General features: G+C 40.0%; 1 protein-coding gene across 1 annotated transcript in view; it reads left to right on the top strand.

Moving 5' to 3' along the window:
- alpha-Man-IIb (alpha-Mannosidase class II b) overlaps window positions 1-17,954 on the top strand; it is a gene marked incomplete at its 3' end in the record, with an annotated part of 245,329 nt that extends 227,375 nt beyond the window's left edge. Inside the window, 1 exon segment of the mRNA XM_070102231.1 lies at window positions 15,702-17,954. Coding sequence (XP_069958332.1) covers window positions 15,702-17,954 — 2,253 coding nt within the window.
- Between the last annotated feature and the right edge of the window lie 522 nt (window positions 17,955-18,476).

Genomic DNA, 18,476 nt, shown 5'->3' on the forward strand with positions numbered 1-18,476 from the left:
TTTGTTTTTTAATGATTTAATGATGAGTGAGACTTCAGTGGGATTAGTTGGAGCTAGAAATAGAGTATTTGGATAGTTGCCAGTGAGGTACTCGCTCGGATGCGTATTTGAGCTAGGAATTTGACTTGCTAGCTTTGATCCTACAGTACAGAAGAAGATATTAAATTTGTCGGCTGTGTCTATAGGTTGCATGTGAGGTTCATCTGGTTTAGTTAAGTTTCTCTCTCTATTCCCAGTCGGTTTCCTTGAGCCCAAAATTTTGGAGAGGGTTTGCCAGGTACTTTTCATGTCACTTTTCATTTCACTAAATCTATTTTCGTAATACATTTATTTATTTATTTATTTATTTATTTCCAATTTGTGCACACATACAGAGGTACAAAAAAAATACAGATAAGAGCAGTATGCCAAAGCCACTTATACTATGCATAGCATTACGGGCTGGCTTAAAATTAACTTAAGATTAACTAAGCAATGATTATTATTATTATTATAATCAAAAAGAAGCGCTAAGCCACAAGGACTATACAGCGCTGCTACTAAGCAATGATGAAATCATTGATAAAACATTAATGTAAACAGATAACTATAAAGCACAAGTGAGTATTACAAAGACAGGTCATATGGTTGCATTCAGTTAGGTAGTGATTCTGTTAGGTAGTGTATTTAAAAAATAATAAAGTTAGATTGGGTTTTAGGTTTAACATTTATGTGATATAATTGTGAGAAACATTTAAGATATACAATTTATAATGTTCAGTTATTCAGTATTTATTTGGTTTTGGGTGAGTAAGTAATCTTTGAGAAGAGACTTGAATTTATAAACAGGTTGTTTCTTTTATATTTACAGGTAATGAATTCCAGAGTTGGCAAGGAGATGTTTGAGGGGAGGGTTAATATCAGAGTTAAGTGTTCTATGTATGTAATAGGTGCAGTAATAAGTATTATGTATTAATTTTGTTAGTATTGATGTGTATCTTTTAGTAAATTCTTTAGTAATTAAGCCTAATCTGAACTGCTTTTCAAGTTGGTGTTTTTTATTAATAGATTTGAGGATACTTCTAGTTAGCCATGGGCTGTTTAGCCTCTTTTCTGTGATCTGTTTTGTTTTGATTGGGCAATGTTTGCTGTAGAGGTTTAGGGTTTTTACATAAAATTTTTTTTATATCTTTATCAATATGATTGCTGTCATCTAACTCTCTCTGCCAATCAATGGCACATAGAGCTAGTTTTAGGTTGTTTATCGATGTTTCATCATGCAGGCGAAATGAGATCTTCCTTGTTTCTTGAGGCAGTTTAGATAAGTTGGTTATGAGGAAAGTAGGATAGTGGTCTGTGGTGTTATCTGTGATTATACCTGCTTGTAGTGGGGATATTATGTTGGTCCAGATATGGTCGAGTAACGAGGCACTAGTGTCAGAGATTCTTGTTGGCTTTGTTATAGTGGGTAGCAATAAGCTGTTGTTCATAGCATTTGTGAAATCAGCTACTGGAGGGTCGGTTGCTTGGATAAGGTTGAGGTTGAAATCTCCTGCTAGTATCAGATGGTGTTTATTCAACTCTGACTCTATCATATTTCTAAGGTTATTGCTGAAAGTGTAAGTGTTTGAGTGTGGTAATCTGTAGACTGCACCAACTGCTATAGATTTCTTAAGTGTTCTTGATGTGAATTTAGCTATTATATATTCACCGTTTTCGTCCCGTGCATTAGTTGATTTCACACATTCTAGTTCATCAGAGTAACAGATGGCAGTGCCTCCTCCTGATTGGTCAGGCCTACAGTTATGTATAGCTGTGTAACTAGGTATGGTAAATATGTCTGTCAGATCTTGTCTGAGCCAGGTTTCAGTAAGTATAATGAAAGTTATAGTAGCATTTAGAGACTTAAGTAGTGCAATGAGGTCATCATAGTGTTTACTCAGTGATCCAACATTGTAGCTGAAGACTAATGTTCTTGCTGACACTGAGAAGGGTATTAGCCTGACTAGCAGTGTAGTAATGGCAATTACTCTTTGGACTGTGTGCGTTGTTCAATAAGAGGTTGATATCAGGATCGATGCTTTCATTCATAAGGGGTACGTAGAGAAATAGCCATTACAATTATTAAAGAACAAAAAGACCAAAGCAATGATGTTAAACCACTAACAATTATGAACTTATGAACTAAGATAGTTAAACCACTACCAATTATGAACTTATGAACTAAGATAGTTAATTTAAATCTAAAAAATAATGGAGCTACTGATAATTAAAATAAAACACTTTAGCACCTTGATTATTTCAAAGTTAAAAGTTATGGTTTCAAGTATAAAATAAGACAGAGAATAAAACACCTAAGTACCTGGAATAGCGCCTTAGGCGTCTTAAGTAGCTGGGAATTAATTACCGTTATTCACTAACAGTCGTGAAAATATGGATTAGAATAAGGGTAAATTCTACTAAAATACAGCACTGAACATGGTTGATAATGTGTTGAGATATGTCTTAACAAGGTTCAGTCAAACCAGTGAATGAGAGGAAACATGCTAGTTCTTGATCATTTGTTATTTCAAACCTATGATCCATGTCTGATCATTTTACCACGATAATGCCATCACTAGTAAAGCACTGTTTTATTGATGCATTGTCATGCTTAAGTTTTCGAAGTCTGTATAATAGGTTCTGACGTTTTTTAGTCAGGCACTCGTATACACATTACTCCGTTTCTTGATGGAGGAACTTGTTAGATAATTTTTTACGTCAATGGAATTGAATTTTGACCTAACACTTTGTTGTTGACCCGGCTTGCCTAGCAGTCGGGCCTCCTTGATATCACTGGTTTTAATGTTAACTTTTATCTCAGCATTTATTAGTTGGAGTGCTTTGATGGTGCAATTCTCATTGTTTATATCTGGTGGTAAGGTAGAACTGGTTAAAATGACAGAGTCTAGGAGCTTGTGTTGTTCAATCATATCCCTTTGATACTGGAAGCATGCATTCCACTGGGATTCCATGTTTAACTTCCAGTCTTGTGTAGCTTCTGACAGCTTGGTGGTGAGGGAATTTATTTGTTTAGCAAGTGTGTCTATAGTTGAATGTAGGTTTGCGTGTTGTTCAGACGAGTTTATTAATGATGTCAGTTTATTTTCTAGTTCACTAATCTTTGAGTCTTGTGTTGTAAAATGATATTCAAAAGCTTTAATTCTCATGTTTTGGGTATGTAGTGAGTACTCCAGGTCCATAATGAGTTTTTCATGTTTCGTTTTGTCGTCTTAGCATACTATTTTCCTGTAGAATGTTATCAATGGAGTCTGGTCGTTGTCGAGGACTGAATTCCTGGGCTATACCTTTGGGTGTTGACAAGTTGTAATCTATGTTGCTGTTTGCGGTGAAGAGGTCTCGGGTGTTATCCGTAGTAGTAGACAAGTCAGCTTGGGTGCAAGTCATGGATGGGGATGAGTGTTGAGAAAATCCGAAGAAGGTTTTGGAGTCGTCCGCCATTGTTGTTGTGTTGGTCTGAGCGGGGGTGAGGGGGATGGAAGATTCACTGGCGTCCTTCAGGGGAGACATTATGGGTAACAGTTTTCTAAGAGGTTTCGTGTCTGTCTTGGTGTTGCTTTCTCTATTCTTGTATCCCCTGAGAACACTAGTGGAGTTATGGAGTTATTGTAGTGATAACTGTTGCTTGGCTGGGATGTCGTCTGGCAGCAGGCTGGTGTTTGGTCAGCTTTTTACATCTTTAGCAGCTTTATGTTGGTCTTTACTTGTTCCATGTGGGTCAGTGCAGCAGTATAAGCAGTTAGGCCATAATAGGAGCTGTTGTAGGGGCAGGGAACTGTAAAGATGTAGGAGTAGCCGTTGTTGTTGTCACATCAGACACCATGTTTGTTGCCAGTATAAGTTGCAGCATGATAGAATACTGCAATAAGTTTTCTCAGTGGTACAGTAATGTTTGGCTCATAATGAAAAGGACCCTGGTTCTGTCGTGGGCATGTCTCCTAAGTCCTGCTGCCCCTATTCACTTAGAAGTAAATAGCTACCTAGGAGTTAGTCAACCATTGTGGGTTGCATCCTGGGGAGGAGGTGATTACTCCAGTGAAAATCAGCCACACTGCTTTGCTTTCTTAGGTGTTGGTGTTACTTTTCCAGTCAGTTGTTCTTTCATGTCTTGAATACAATATTGTTTTGTAATCACAGCTGTTTTCTAGGCAAGAGAGATATCATTTGTGGAAAATGTACCAAGATTGTTTGCCAGCATCAAATCAATAACACTATACTACTATGAACCACTTTGAATGTACTCCCTGGAACAGAGAAGGGAGAGATATATAGGAAGATTGCCTCAGGTCAGGCTGCAATGGTTGATCCCCCAAATTTGCATAGATTTCCTTCCTATAGATCACAAGAATTTAAAATCAGTGAGGCATACAGAATTAAGTCTGCATAATCAGTTTTATATAAAAATTGGGTTCATTGCGTGTTTCAGGGAGCATTAATAAATGATGTACTATATACCCATAGAAAAAGCAAGAGTGCCATAAGAACCATTAGAGAACATTGTCAACATTCATGGTCCATAACATGTATTACTATTATTATTGCATTCATGAGGAAGAGCTAATTCTACAAGTGTGATTATTATTATTATTATAATCAAAAGCGCTGAACCTACAAGGGTCATACAGTGCCGCTGAGCAGGGAAGGATGCAGGAGTATTGTGTAGGGAGAGGGGTGATTATTAGGTCATGGAGTGCAGCGGGGCAGTGGATAGCACAAGTGTGACACAGTGCCTGGTGGGAGGGAGGGAGGTGTTAATCAGTTTCAGTCCAAGGAGAGGAAACTCGGGTTCAGTTCCCTGGATCAACGGCCTCTTGCCAACCTCAAGGGTTGTTCTTTGAAGGTCTCTCCATAACTTCTACCCTAGAACATGGATAGAAGTTTTCTAGAGAAAACTGGAGGGATGAGGGAACTAACACTCTGAAAGTCACTTGTTCTCTCTAGGCTGGAACATTGTTGTATGCCAACATACCCTCTACAAACCCTCACCTACTGTCCTACTGTACAACTATGATAAAATCCTTAGTGTTAAGTAATCTGTAAGCCAATAATGTTAAGTTGGCCCATAATGCCTAGGCATAATAGAGGCTCTCTTTGCATTGCAACCCACTATTGTAAATATAAAATCTCAATGTACTGTTTGCTAAGACATAAAATAAATAAATGAATAAGTCAGATAAGATTGCAGTTCTGGTGAAGGGCCAGAGAACATTCACTGCTTTCATAAATTCAGTCAAGCATTTAAATTATTGGAAATGCTGAAAGTCCTTGATGTGTGATGCTGGAATGTAGGCAAGAAAGATGCATTATAATTTACCACTGGAGAATTCTTAGAGGGATTAGTCCCAAATTTTTCTTTGAAAGCAAAAGGCCTGGCAGACAGTGCAAGGTTGCCCACAATGAAAAGCAGAGTAATAATAATTTATTTTTCTTTATTTGTCTTTGCAAACAGTACATTGAGATTTTGTATTTACAATAGTAGGTTGCAATGCAGAGAGAGCCTCTATTATGCCTAGGCATTATGGGCCAACTTAACATTATTGGCTTATAGACTACTTAACACTAAGGATTATATCACTGTACAGTAGGATAGTAATTATTTTATAGTTGTACAGTAGATTATTAATTATAAATGAATCAAAATTTGTGTAAGACAAAAGATATATTCATATATTCAAAAATGCTTTTTGTGAAAACTGATTCAATTATATTCCTGTCAACAATGGATAAAAGGTTCAAAGTGATTGTTGAAGTTACGATGTGGGAGTACATAAGTGAGTATATGTGTACTGAGTATTTAGCGTTTAGTCTAGGGTGATTAAATGGCTTTTGAGAAGAGTCTTAAATTGATTTTCAGACTGGGTTACTTTAATATCTTCTGGTAATGAATTCCATATTTTGGGGCCCTTTATGTGCATAGAGTTTTTACAGTGTGATATGGACACGAGTTATATCAAAAAGAGATCTGTGTCTTGTGTTGTGGTCATGTGTCCTGGTTAGGTTGGTGAGGAGAAGTTTGAGTGGAGGGTTTACATTTGTGTGTATTGTTCTGTGTATGTAGTAGGCACATGGATAAGTATGGATGTTCTTAATGGTGAGCAGATTCAGACTTTTGAAAATTGGTGGAGTATGCTGGCAGGAGTGGGAATTTGTTATCATTCTTACTGCTGCCTTTTGCTGGGTTATTAGGTGATTGGATGTTGTTGATCCCCATGCACAAATGCCATATGTAAGATAAGGGTATATAAGTGAATGGTACAGTGCCAGGAGAGCTGATTGCGGAATGTAGTACCTTATCTTTGATAGTATGCTTACAGTCTTGGAGATTTTCTTTGTAATAAATAATCTTTATTTTTACAAGTACATATTTATTTATTTTTTATTAGCACACTGGCCGATTCCCACCAAGGCAGGGTGGCCCGAAAAAGAAAAACTTTCACCATCATTTGCTCCATCACTGTCTTGCCAGAAGGGTGCTTTACACTACAGTTTTTAAACTGCAACATTAACACCCCTCCTTCAGAGTGCAGGCACTGTACTTCCCATCTCCAGGACTCAAGTCTGGCCTGCCAGTTTCCCTGAATCCCTTCATAAATGTTACTTTGCTCACACTCCAACAGCACGTCAAGTATTAAAAACCATTTGTCTCCATTCACTCCTATCAAACACGCTCACGCATGCCCGCTGGAAGTCCAAGCCCCTCGCACACAAAACCTCCTTTACCCCCTCCCTCCAACCTTTCCTAGGCCGACCTCTACCCCGCCTTCCTTCCACTACAGACTGATACACTCTTGAAGTCATTCCATTTCGCTCCATTCTCTCTACATGTCCGAACCACCTCAACAACCCTTCCTCAGCCCTCTGGACAACAGTTTTGGCAATCCCACACCTCCTCCTAACTACCAAACTACAAATTCTCTGCATTATATTCACACCACACATTGCCCTCAGACATGACATCTCCACTGCCTCTAGCCTTCTCCTCACTGCAACATTCATCACCCATGCTTCACACCCACATAAGAGCGTTGGTAAAACTATACTCTCATACATTCCCCTCTTTGCCTCCAAGGACAAAGTTCTTTGTCTCCACAGACCCTTTTTTCCTCATCAGTTCTATGATTCACCACCTCTTTCATTGACCCATCCGCTGACACGTCCACTCCCAAATATCTGAATACTTTCACCTCCTCACAAGGTATACAGGCCTAGCTGACATCAGTGACATACTGCCATATAGAGAGCCCCTTGTTATGCAGAGCATTTCAGGCAAATTAGGTCAGTTTTGTCCCTAGGATGTGACCCCCACTGGTCATCTAACAGCCAGGTACCTATTTTACTGGTAGGTGAACATGCTCAGCAGGTGTCTTAAGGAAATGTATCCTGATATTTCCACCCATACCATGAAATAACCCCTGGACCTCGGTGTGAGAGCTGAGTGTGCTAGCGATTGACCTACGAAATACCTAAATGAGTACACTAAAAATTAAGTCAATAAGCATAAAGGAACCAGTATTTTTCAACAACCTCCCTTGGTACATAATTGGGATTACTAACAGACCTCTAGCTCTCTTGAAGAGAACTGAAGTTCATGTCATTTCTTGACCAGCCAGGCTATTGTAAATGCTGGACTGTATGTGACTAGCATCAGAAACCTAGTCTAATAAAAAAAAAAAAGTCAGTACAGTGGAACCCCGGTTTTCGTCCGGTCATCGTACAATTCAGTTTTCGACCACTTCTCGGTGAAATTTTCTGTTTTCGTACATCCGCTTGGAAATTGTCCGCACCAGATGCATCTGCCTGCCTGTGGGATGGGGCTGCTTATACATTTGTGATTCAGTCTGCCTTCGTTACTCATTCAGTGAGTTTCTCTGCTCATTCATCCAAAACATTTCGTAATAATACATTGTTTTTTTGTGGTTGCGACTGCTAAATAAGCCACCATAGGGCCAAAGAAAGTTCCGAGTGCCAGCCCTTTGGTAAAGATGACAAAAACGATAGAATTCAAGAAAGAACTCTTAGAAAAATACGAAAGTGGCATAAGTGTGGCCAAGCTCGCCAGGATGTATGGGTAGTCCAAATCAACAATCAGTTCCATCCTGGTGAAGAAAAAAGAAATCAAGGAAGATGATGTTGCATAAGGGGTAAATGTGCTAATGAAACAGAGATCACAAGCAATCAAAGATGTTGAGAAGTTGTTGTTGGTGTGTATCAACCAAAAACAGTTAGCAGGAGATAGTGTTGTGGAGGCGATAATTTGCAAAAAGGCAAGGCATTTGCATGCAGATCTTGTAAAGAAAATGCCTGGAACGAGTGCTGCTGTTAGCGAATTTCAGGTCAGCAAAGGCTGGTTCGACAGATTCAAGAAGCAGAGTGGCATACACAGTGTAGTAAGGCATGGCTGGGTTGCAAGTTTGGACGAACGTGGGACCGAAGAATTCGTTGATGAATTCAAGGAGTACATAGAGGCTGAAGGATTCCTCCCCCAACAAGTCTTCAGTTGTGACGAAACAGGTCTCGTTTGGAAGAAAATGCCAAAGAGGACCTACATCACACAGGAGGACAAGGTACTGCCAGGACACAAGCCTATGAAGGATAGGCTAACTCTTGTTCTATGGTAATGCTAGTGGGGATTTCAAAGTGAAGCCTTTACTGGTGTATCACTCTGAAAATCCCAGTGTTCAAGAAAAATGTCATCAAGAGTAAATTGTGTGTGATGTGGAAGGCTAACAATAAGGCATGGGTCACGAGGCAAATTTTCATTGAGTGGGTCAGTGAAGTGCTTGGTCCGAGTGTGAAGAAATACATCCTGGAAAATAAATTGCCACTCAAGTGCCTCCTTGTAATGGGCACTGCTCCTGTTCATCCTTCAGACTTGGAAGACCAATTGTTGGGGAGTTTAGTTTCATCACAGTGAAGTTCATGCCCCTTAATACCACTCCTCTCATCCAGCCCATGGACCAACAGGTCATTTCAAACTTCAAAAAACTCTACACCAAAGCAATGTTTCAAAGGTGCTTTGAAGTGACCTCAGACACTGAATTGACCCTAAGAAGAATTCTGGAGGAATCACTTCAGTATCCTCAATTGCATAAGCCTTATATATATGGCTTGGCAGGGAGTGACTTCTAGGATGATTAACTTTTCCTTGAGAAAATTGTGGCAAGGATGTGTCCTCCAGAAGGATTTTGAAGGGTTTGAGGCTGACCCTGATGGCCCTATGCCAGTTGTGGAATCTATTGTGTCTGGGGAAGTCCATGGGGTTGGAGGTGAGGCCCCAGGACGTGGAAGAGTTGGTGGATGACCATAGGGAAGAGCTAACCACTGAAGAACTGCAAGACCTTCATCTGGAACAGCAACAGACCTTATCTGAGGAAATTGCTTCAGAGGAAGAGGAAGAGAGAGGGAAGAATGTGCCTTCTTCATCAATTAAGGACATTTGTGCAAAGTGGAGTGAGGTGCAAAGTTTTGTGGAGAAATATCACCCTAACAAAGCTGTTGCAAGCCGTGTCAGTAACATGTTCAATGACAATGCCGTGTCCCATTTTAGGCAAATCTTAGAGATGCCAGAAACAGGCCTCTCTGGACAGATTTTTTGTGCAACAGGGGTCCAGTGGCTCTCAAGCTGGTCCTAGTGCCAGTAAAAGACAAAGAAGGGAAGTAACCCTGGATAGGGTTTTGATACCTGAAGTCCTTGTGGAGGGGGATTCCCCTTCCAAACAATAACCTCTCCTCCCTCTCCCCTCCTTGCCATGTTCCATATGCCAACTAGTGTCTTCAATAAAGGTAAAAGTGATGTTAAATGTTCATTTATCCATTTCATTAGTTATTTATTTCTCATTGTTTTCTGTATGTAAAACTATACTTAATTTCTATAAAATGTTTTTTTTTTTTTAATATTTTTGGGTGTCTGGAACAGATTAATTGGATTTACATTATTTCTTATGGGAAATATAACTTCAGTTTTCATACAAATCGGTTTTTGGCTGACCTTCTGGAACAGATTAAAGACAAAAACTGGGGTTCCACTGTACTGTACCATGAAAAACTCAGTTGATCAAACCATCCACTATAAAGATTGGTCTGGGACCAAACCATGTGGATGTTGCATCCCCAAACCATCTCCAGGTAAACTCCAGGTAATTTATTTAGAAAATGCCATGTCAACCAGGTTATAGCCATTATTTAGGCTTTCAGGTCATGGGCAGCAATATCTGATTAGACCAGTCTACAAGAAAATCTGACCACTGGCCAGAATGCAAGAGTTTGACATTTTAGAGCATTTGAAACTTCTAAAAGTAAGTCATAGGTATTAAGTAGTCCTTTATTCTCTGTGTACATTCACATTTAATGTCTCATCATTCGAGATATATAAATTGTTCCACATACCTTTCATTGCCGGTTATTTTCATATAGTCGGACTTGAGTCCTGGAAATGGGAAGTACAATGCCTGCACTTTAAAGGAGGGGTTTGGGATATTGGCAGTTTGGAGGGATATGTTGTGTATCTTTATATGTGTATGCTTCTAAACTGTTGTATTCTGAGCACCTCTGCAAAAACAGTGATAATGTGCGAGTGTGGTGAAAGTGTTGAATGATGATGAAAGTATTTTCTTTTTGGGGATTTTCTTTCTTTTTTGGGTCACCCTGCCTTGGTGGGAGACTGCCGACTTGTTGAAAAAAAACAAAAATAAATCTTTCATTGCATTCCTTTAACTGATTTTCAGGTAAAGTTTTGTCTACATTCTCAAAAAAGTAGTTTCATATCAATTATTATATTATGGGAAGTGTTAAACCTTGAGTGGCCATACAGCACCTTGAGAATGGAAAGTAATTAGGTTTAATCAGAGGACAGCAGTAGTAGCTTCAATTACTTGTATCAAAAGTCCTTTAACTAAGGAAGTCCCTTGAAGGTACTTTTACTGAATATTTCCATCACAATCTCTTATTTTCCCAGTATGTCCTCTAACTCCACAGCTCCTAGAAGTCACTCCTCAGGTCTGTTATGGTCTGCCTCTATAGAAGCAGTGACCATTTTTGCTGTATAGGTTTGTGAAAGAAAGAGAATGCTTTTATTATATTTTATAAAATGCTAAACCTGTGTGGGTTATTCAGTGTAAGGATTATTGGAGACTCGATTCTCTGTCCGTTAATAGCAGATTGATCATTGCCCAGTCAGGCTGTTGGTGATCCAGCAGATCATTATAGAAATTGACAATGAATTAGTGTGGATCATAACTGAACAAACATTTTATTTCTTTGTACAGTATTATTAGTTTACATTTAATAAAATATTGTTAAGCACAAAAAGTCACAAGCACATACGTATGTACATTTCGGGCAGTACACGTCAGAAGTATTATATCGGAGATGTTAATGTGAAGGAAGATATAAACTGCTGATGCTATTTGTTTTTTTTTTTACTATGTGTAAAGACGTTTGGGTTCATTTTTAAAGATATGTAGGAACAGTAAATAGATGTAAGCTGTATTAGAATGTGTTCTACTATACTTGGTAGCCTGGGCATGAGCTAGGGGTGGGGACAGGGCAGTTCTACCCCCCTGGATCAGTCCTGTGTGTGATTTAACACAGGCCTGATCTGTATTAATGTCAAACTTTGAGTTTGTTTGTCCCCTTGCCCTCCTTGAAACAATTGTCATTGCCCAAGAAAGGTAGGCCTGCATTTGGTAGGGAGGCTGTATCCTGGATCAGATTAAGTAAAAAATTACATTACCATTTTAAATTTTGCTAAAGAATCTAACACAAAGTGGGAGTTGTCACAGTTGCTCTTTGCTGATGACACTGCTTTTGGGAGATTCTGAAGAGAAGTTGCAGAGTTTGGTAAATGAATTTGGTAGGGTATGTAAAAGAAGAAAATTAAAGGTGAATATAGGAATGAGTAAGGTGATGAGGATAAAAATATTAGGTGATGAAAGATTAGATATCAGATTGGAGGGAGAGAGTATGGAGGAAGTGAATGTATGTATTCAGATATTTGGGAGTGGACGTGTCCGCAGATGGGTCTATGAAGGATGAGGGAAATCATAGAATTGATGAGGGGAAAAGGGTGAGTGGTATACTTAGGAGTCTGTGGAGACAAAGAACTTTGTCCGTGGAAGCAAAAAGGGGAATGTATGGGAGTATAGTTACACCAACACACTTATACAGGTGTGAAGCATGGGTGGTGAATGTTGCAATGAGGAGAAGGCTGGAGGCAGTGGAGATGTCATGTCTGAGGGCTGTGTGTGGTGTGCATATAATGCAGAGAATTCGTAGTTTGGAAATTAGGAGGAGGTGCGGGATTACTAAAACTGTTATCCAGAGTGCTGAGGAGGGGTTGCTGAGGTGGTTCAAACATGTAGAGAGAATGGAATGAAACAGAATGACTTTGAGAGTTTATAAATCTGTAGTGGAGGGAAGGCAGGGTAGGGGTTGGCCGAGAAAAGGTTAGAGGGAGGGTATAAAGGAGGTTTTGTGTGAGAGGCTTGGTCTTCCAGCAAACATGCATGAGCCTATTTGGTAGAAGTAAATGGAGACAAATTTTTTTTAATATTTGACATGCTGTTGGAGTGAGAGCAAAGTAACATTTATGAAGGGATTCAGGGAAACTGGCAGACTGAACATGAGTCCTTGAGATGGGAAGTACAGAGTCTGCACTTTGAAGGAGGGGTGTTACTGTTGCAGTTTTATAACTGTAGTGTAAAGCACTCCTCTGGCAAGACAGTGATGGAGTGAATGGCGATGAAAGATTTTCTTTTTCGGACAACCCTGCCTTGGTGGGAATCAGTCGATGTGTTAATAAAATATTAAATTTAAACTTTGAGGGTATGTGGTATGATACATTGGACAGGTATTTCCCATGGTGCCTGCTTGTAAATAGGCGATTGAATCATAACCCAATTTCACTTCTTATTTTTTATCCAAACTTGCACACAGCATGCAGTGTTTGATGCTCTTTGTAAAACCCAGCCAGGATAACAGCAGTAATAATTACACAATAGTACAATAGACCATATTACACTTGAGAAAACTATATTTTCTTCTGCTGTTGGAAGGCTTGTATCATGGAGTAGTGTGAAGAATGAATCTAATTCATCATCTTGTCAGTATTGTATGCAAGTATGGGTAATGGGGGGGGGGGATTGAAGAGGGGTGGGATAGTTTTAAAAATGTGAGGCAGAAGTTTCTGGCTATTTGAGGAAGGGTGCACAAAGAAAGAGGAGTGATTGGTGGAATGATGAAGTAAAAGGTGTGATAAATGAAAAAAAAGGTAGCTTATGAGAGTTTTTATGAAGCAGAAGTGATATAAGATGGGCAAAGTATGGAGAGTAATAGAGAGTAGCAAGAGAGTGCAAAAGGAGAGCAAATGATAGAGTGGGAGAAGCACTGTCAAGAAATTTTGCTGAGAGTAAGAAAAAATTTTGGAGTGAGATAAATAAGTTAAGAAAGCCAAGGGAATGAATGGATTTGTCAGCTTAAAAGAGAGTAGAGGAGTTAGTAGATGGGGAGCTGGAGGTATCGAGTAGATAGCGGGAATGTTTTGAGGAACTTTTAAATGTCGATGAAAAAAGGGAGGCGGTAATAACATCTTTTAGGAGTGAGGAAGAGGAGGCTGTGAGTGTGGGGGAGGTGCATGAGGCATTACATAGAATGAAAGGGGGTAAAGCAGCTGGAACTGACGGGATCAAGACAAATGTTAAAAGCAAGGGGGGATATATTGTTGGAGTGGTTGGTATTTTTGTGTAATAAATGTACGAGAGAGGGGAAGGTACCTTGGGATTGGCAGAGAGCATGTATAGTTCCAATATATAAAGGGAAGGGGGGACAAAAGAGATTGTAATAATTATAGGGGAATAAGTTAACTGAGTATACCAGATAGTGTATGATATGGACGATAGGGTTATTATTGAAAGAATTAGAGGCGAGATAGAGAGCAGGATTGGAGATGAGCAAGGAGGCTTCGGAGTGGGTAGGAGACGTGTAGATCAAGTGTTTACATTGAAGCATATATGTGAACAGTATTTAGATAAAGGTAGGGAAGTTTTCATTGCATTTATGGATTTAGAAAAGGCATATGATAGTGGATAGGGGAGCAGTGTGGCAGATGTTGCAAGTATATGGAATAGATAGTAAGTTACTAAATGCTGTAAAGAGTTTTTATGAAGATAGTGAGGCTCAGGTTAGGGTGTGTAGGAAAGAGGGAGATTATTTCCCAGTAAAAGTAGGTCTTACACAGGGATGTGTAATTCCATCATGGTTGTTTAATATATTTATGGATGGGGTTGTAAAAGAAGTAAATGCTTGGGTGTTGGGGAATGGGGTGGGATTAAATTATGGGGAATCAAAATGCAAAATGGGAGATTCTAAAGAAAAGTTACAAAGGTTAGTGGATGAGTTTGGGAGGGTGTGTAAAGGTAGAAAGTTGAAAGTAAATACATGTATAGATAAGAGTAAGGTGATGAGGGTATCAAATGATTTAGATAAAGAAAAATTGGATATCACATTCCAGAGAAGGAGTATGGAAGAAGTGAATGCTTTCAGATATTTAGGAGTTGACTTGTTTATGAAGGATGAGGTTAACCATAGAATTGATGAAGGAAAAAAGGTGAGTGGTGCATTGAGGTATCTGTGGAGACAAAAAACGTTATCCATGGAGGCAAAGAAGGGAATGTACAGAAGTGTAGTGGTACCAACACTCTTATATGGGTGTGCAGCTTGGGTTGTAAATGCTTCAGTGAGGAGGCGGCTGAAGGCAGTGGAGATGTCCTGTCTAAGGGCAGTGTGGTGTAAATATTATGCAGTGTGTATAGTGTGGAAATTAGGAGGATTGTGTAGAGTTACTAAAAGTATCGGTCAGAGGGCTGAAGAGGGGTTGTTGAGGTGGTTTGATCATTTAGAGAGAATGGAACAAAGTAGAATGACTTGGAGAATGTATAAATCTATAGTGAAAGGACAGCGGGGTAGGGGTTGTCCTTGAAGAGGTTGGAGGGAGGGGTGAGGAGGTTTTATGGGTGAGGGGCTTGGGTTTCCAGCAAGCGTGCATGAGCATGTTAGATATGAGTGAATGGGGACGAATGGTTTTTGGGACCTGACAAACTGTTGGAGTGTGAGTAGGGTAATATTTTGTGAAGGGATTCAGGGAAACCAGTTAGCCAGACTTCCAGTCCTGGAAATGGGAAGTACAATGCCTGCACTTTAAAGGAGAGGTTTGGGATATTGGCAGTTTGGAGTGACTATCTAAACTGTTGTATCTGGGTGCCTCTGCAAAGACAGTGATTATGTATGAGTGATGGTGAAAGTGTTGACTGATAATGAAAGTTTGTTCTTTATTTTCGGGTTGTTCTTTCTTTTGGGTCACCCTGGCTTGACAGAAAATGGTCAGCATGTTAAAGAAAAAAAAAATTGTGATTCCCTGTTAATGAGTACGTATAGGAGCAGAGGTAAACTCGGAGTGTCTAATTTTTATTATTTATTCAGTTTTAGAGTTTTTCAAACTCAAGACATAATTGTAAATAAACCATTCCACTGATTTGTTAATATTAATTTTTCTATTTCTACTTGTTGCCAAGATTTTCTATTTACTCTCTCCAGGTAAACTGGTAATTCAATTTACGAGTGATTGTTGATTGCTACCATGCCTGCTAATATGCATTAATTCTTTGCAGGTCCCTGGGGAGTATACAGAATACACCATAAAGTCTGTGCCTATAGATGATCACAACGTAAAGAAAAAAGCCGAACTGCTTTTGGAGCAGTATGGTCGCACAGGTTCTCTCTATCCCCATAATGTTGTCCTTGTCCCTATAGGAGATGACTTTCGCTATGATCATGCATCAGAATGGGACCAACAGTATTCTAGCTATCATCGTCTTTTAACTCACATCAACAGTGACCCTAAATATCATGCTACTATACAGTTTGGAACACTTAAAGATTACTTTGCCGAAGTACAAAATCGTATGCGTGATTATCCGAGCCTTCAAGGGGACTTCTTTGTGTATAGTGATATCTTTAGTGAAGGTCGGCCTGCCTATTGGAGTGGCTATTTTACTACTAGACCTTATTGGAAAGTGTTAGACCGACAATTAGAAGCTTCCTTACGTTCCGCAGAGATCCTGTACACCTGGGCATATGCTTGGGCTGTGCAGGAAGGCCAAGCTAGAGTGGTGCAACTTTTGGAAAAAGATTACGAAAAATTAGTGCGTGCTAGACGAAATTTAGCTCTCTTTCAACACCACGATGCCATAACGGGGACATCTAAAGCTTATGTGATGCACGATTATGCTATTAAACTTCACGAAGGGTTGCACGACACCTTGGCATTGGCCGGGGAAGCAGCTGAAGCACTGCTTTTGACACGAGCAGCTATGGCTGCTCTTGACCATCGAGCTGCACCTCTTCATCACCTTCATCCAGACTTTGAACGTTCAACATACGAGCGGTTACCTCGCAAGTTGCCGTTAGCTATACCACGTGATCAGCCTCGCCTTATAGTGATGTTCAATTCCCTGGGGCAACGCCGTTATGAAGTAGTTAAAGTTTTGGTCTCTTCCCTTGATATAAGAGTTACTGAAGAGCATGGTCATGAAGTGCCAATTCAAATAAATCCAGTGTGGAATGATACCGGAAACGGTATGGCCATCCTCTCTTCACAGTTTGAGTTGCTCTTTGTTGCAGATCTGCCAGCATTAAGTGTGATTACATATAGTATTCACCACACTTCTCGATCTACGACAGATTTGCGTGCATCAGTATACTCTAATAATTATGCTCCTGCACCCGATCAGAATTATTCCCCACCATTTGAAACACGTGATGTCCTTCCGGGTGACATTCAACTTGAGAGTGATCATCTCAAATTGCTGTTTGACGGCACTACAGGAATGCTTCGTTCCATAACGGACAAGGTCACCGGTCGAGTCACACAGACTGCGGTCCGTTATGCTGCATACCCCTCTGCTCAGTTTAAATCAGGGGCTTACTTATTTAAGCCAGACCCTAATTCTCGAGAGCCTGAGGAGGATGTATTAGCAGGTGCTAAGCCACGCCTTTTCATTCATTCTGGTCCAGTGGCATCAGAACTTAGTGTGATGTTTGGGTCAGTGTTAATGCATACCACTCGCATCCTTCACGTGGTCCACCAGCCTCTTGCATCTGCCATTTATATGGAAAATGTGTTTAACTTAGGTGCCCGTTATAATAGTACAGAGACCCCTGGGTTTCCACCACATTTCCGTGAAACAGAAATGTTCATGCGTATTATGACGGACATTGATAATGGTGCAGAACCTACTCTATATACTGATCAGAGTGGCCTCAACATGCAGAAGCGTGTTCGTGTTCAGCGCATTGGTATCCAAGGCAACTATTTCCCTATTACTTCAGCAGCAATGATTGAGGATAATGGACCGGGAAGACGACTCACACTGCTGACAGATCATGCTGCTGGAGCTGCTGCTTGGCAACAGGGCTGGCTTGAAGTAATGGTGGAAAGGAGGACATTCTACGACGATGCCCGTGGTATGGGGGAGGGAGTAACAGATCAGAAACGGACTGTGGGTCGGTATTGGCTGTTAGTTGAAGATACGCAGGGCCCAGAACCAGTGGCTCGTCTCTCTCTCGCAGCTCACCACCTTGCTAATGATCTTAATTACCCAACTACTCAACTCATCAACGAAGGTCTAGACGCCGACCAACTGAATTCGGCAGCACATCTCATAACTCGCCCACTGCCATGTACACTGCACCTGATGACATTGCGCACCTTGCCAGAGCCACAATATCCAAGTTTGTTACCATCACGCACAACACTCATGATAATTCAGAACCAATCGCCATCCTGCACAGCCTCTGCTTCTGTCTCTACCTGCAATGGATTAGGGGACTCTCCTTTCCCTGGCACTGAACTCACACTGCAGGTTAGTAGATTGTTATTGCAGTATATCCATGGGGAAGTGCTCAACCTGCAAGGGTTGTATGGTGCTTGGGAAATGGAATAGGTGGGCAGTAATTGGGTTTAATCCAATAAAGGGGAGAGTAACTGCACTTTGTTTGGTTCAGTGTCCTTCATCAGCACCTTACCCAATACCACTTCAACTTAAATGTGTGATCTATCTGCACAAGTCTGCAAATGTATATTTAATGAATAGGTCTTCCAAGCTTCACTTTCAGAATTTAAGAACTTTGCCTTTCCTTGATCCCTTGAACCATATATCATTGCCTAAAGTAAGTGTTGTATTTTTAAAGGAGAAATAATTAACTTAATCTGTAAAACAGTATCTAATCTAGGGAATGTTAGGTTTGGGAAAAAGAAATAAAAAATATGCAGTATACTGTAAGTACAGTATATAGATTATTACCACCTTCATTGTAATATTCTAAGTCATTGCTAATATTATTTCTGCATGGTGTATTTTTGTTTCTAGTAATATTCTAAGCAT

Source organism: Cherax quadricarinatus, chromosome 80 (assembly GCF_038502225.1).
Source record: "Cherax quadricarinatus isolate ZL_2023a chromosome 80, ASM3850222v1, whole genome shotgun sequence".
Taxonomy (NCBI): Eukaryota; Metazoa; Arthropoda; class Malacostraca; order Decapoda; family Parastacidae; genus Cherax; species Cherax quadricarinatus.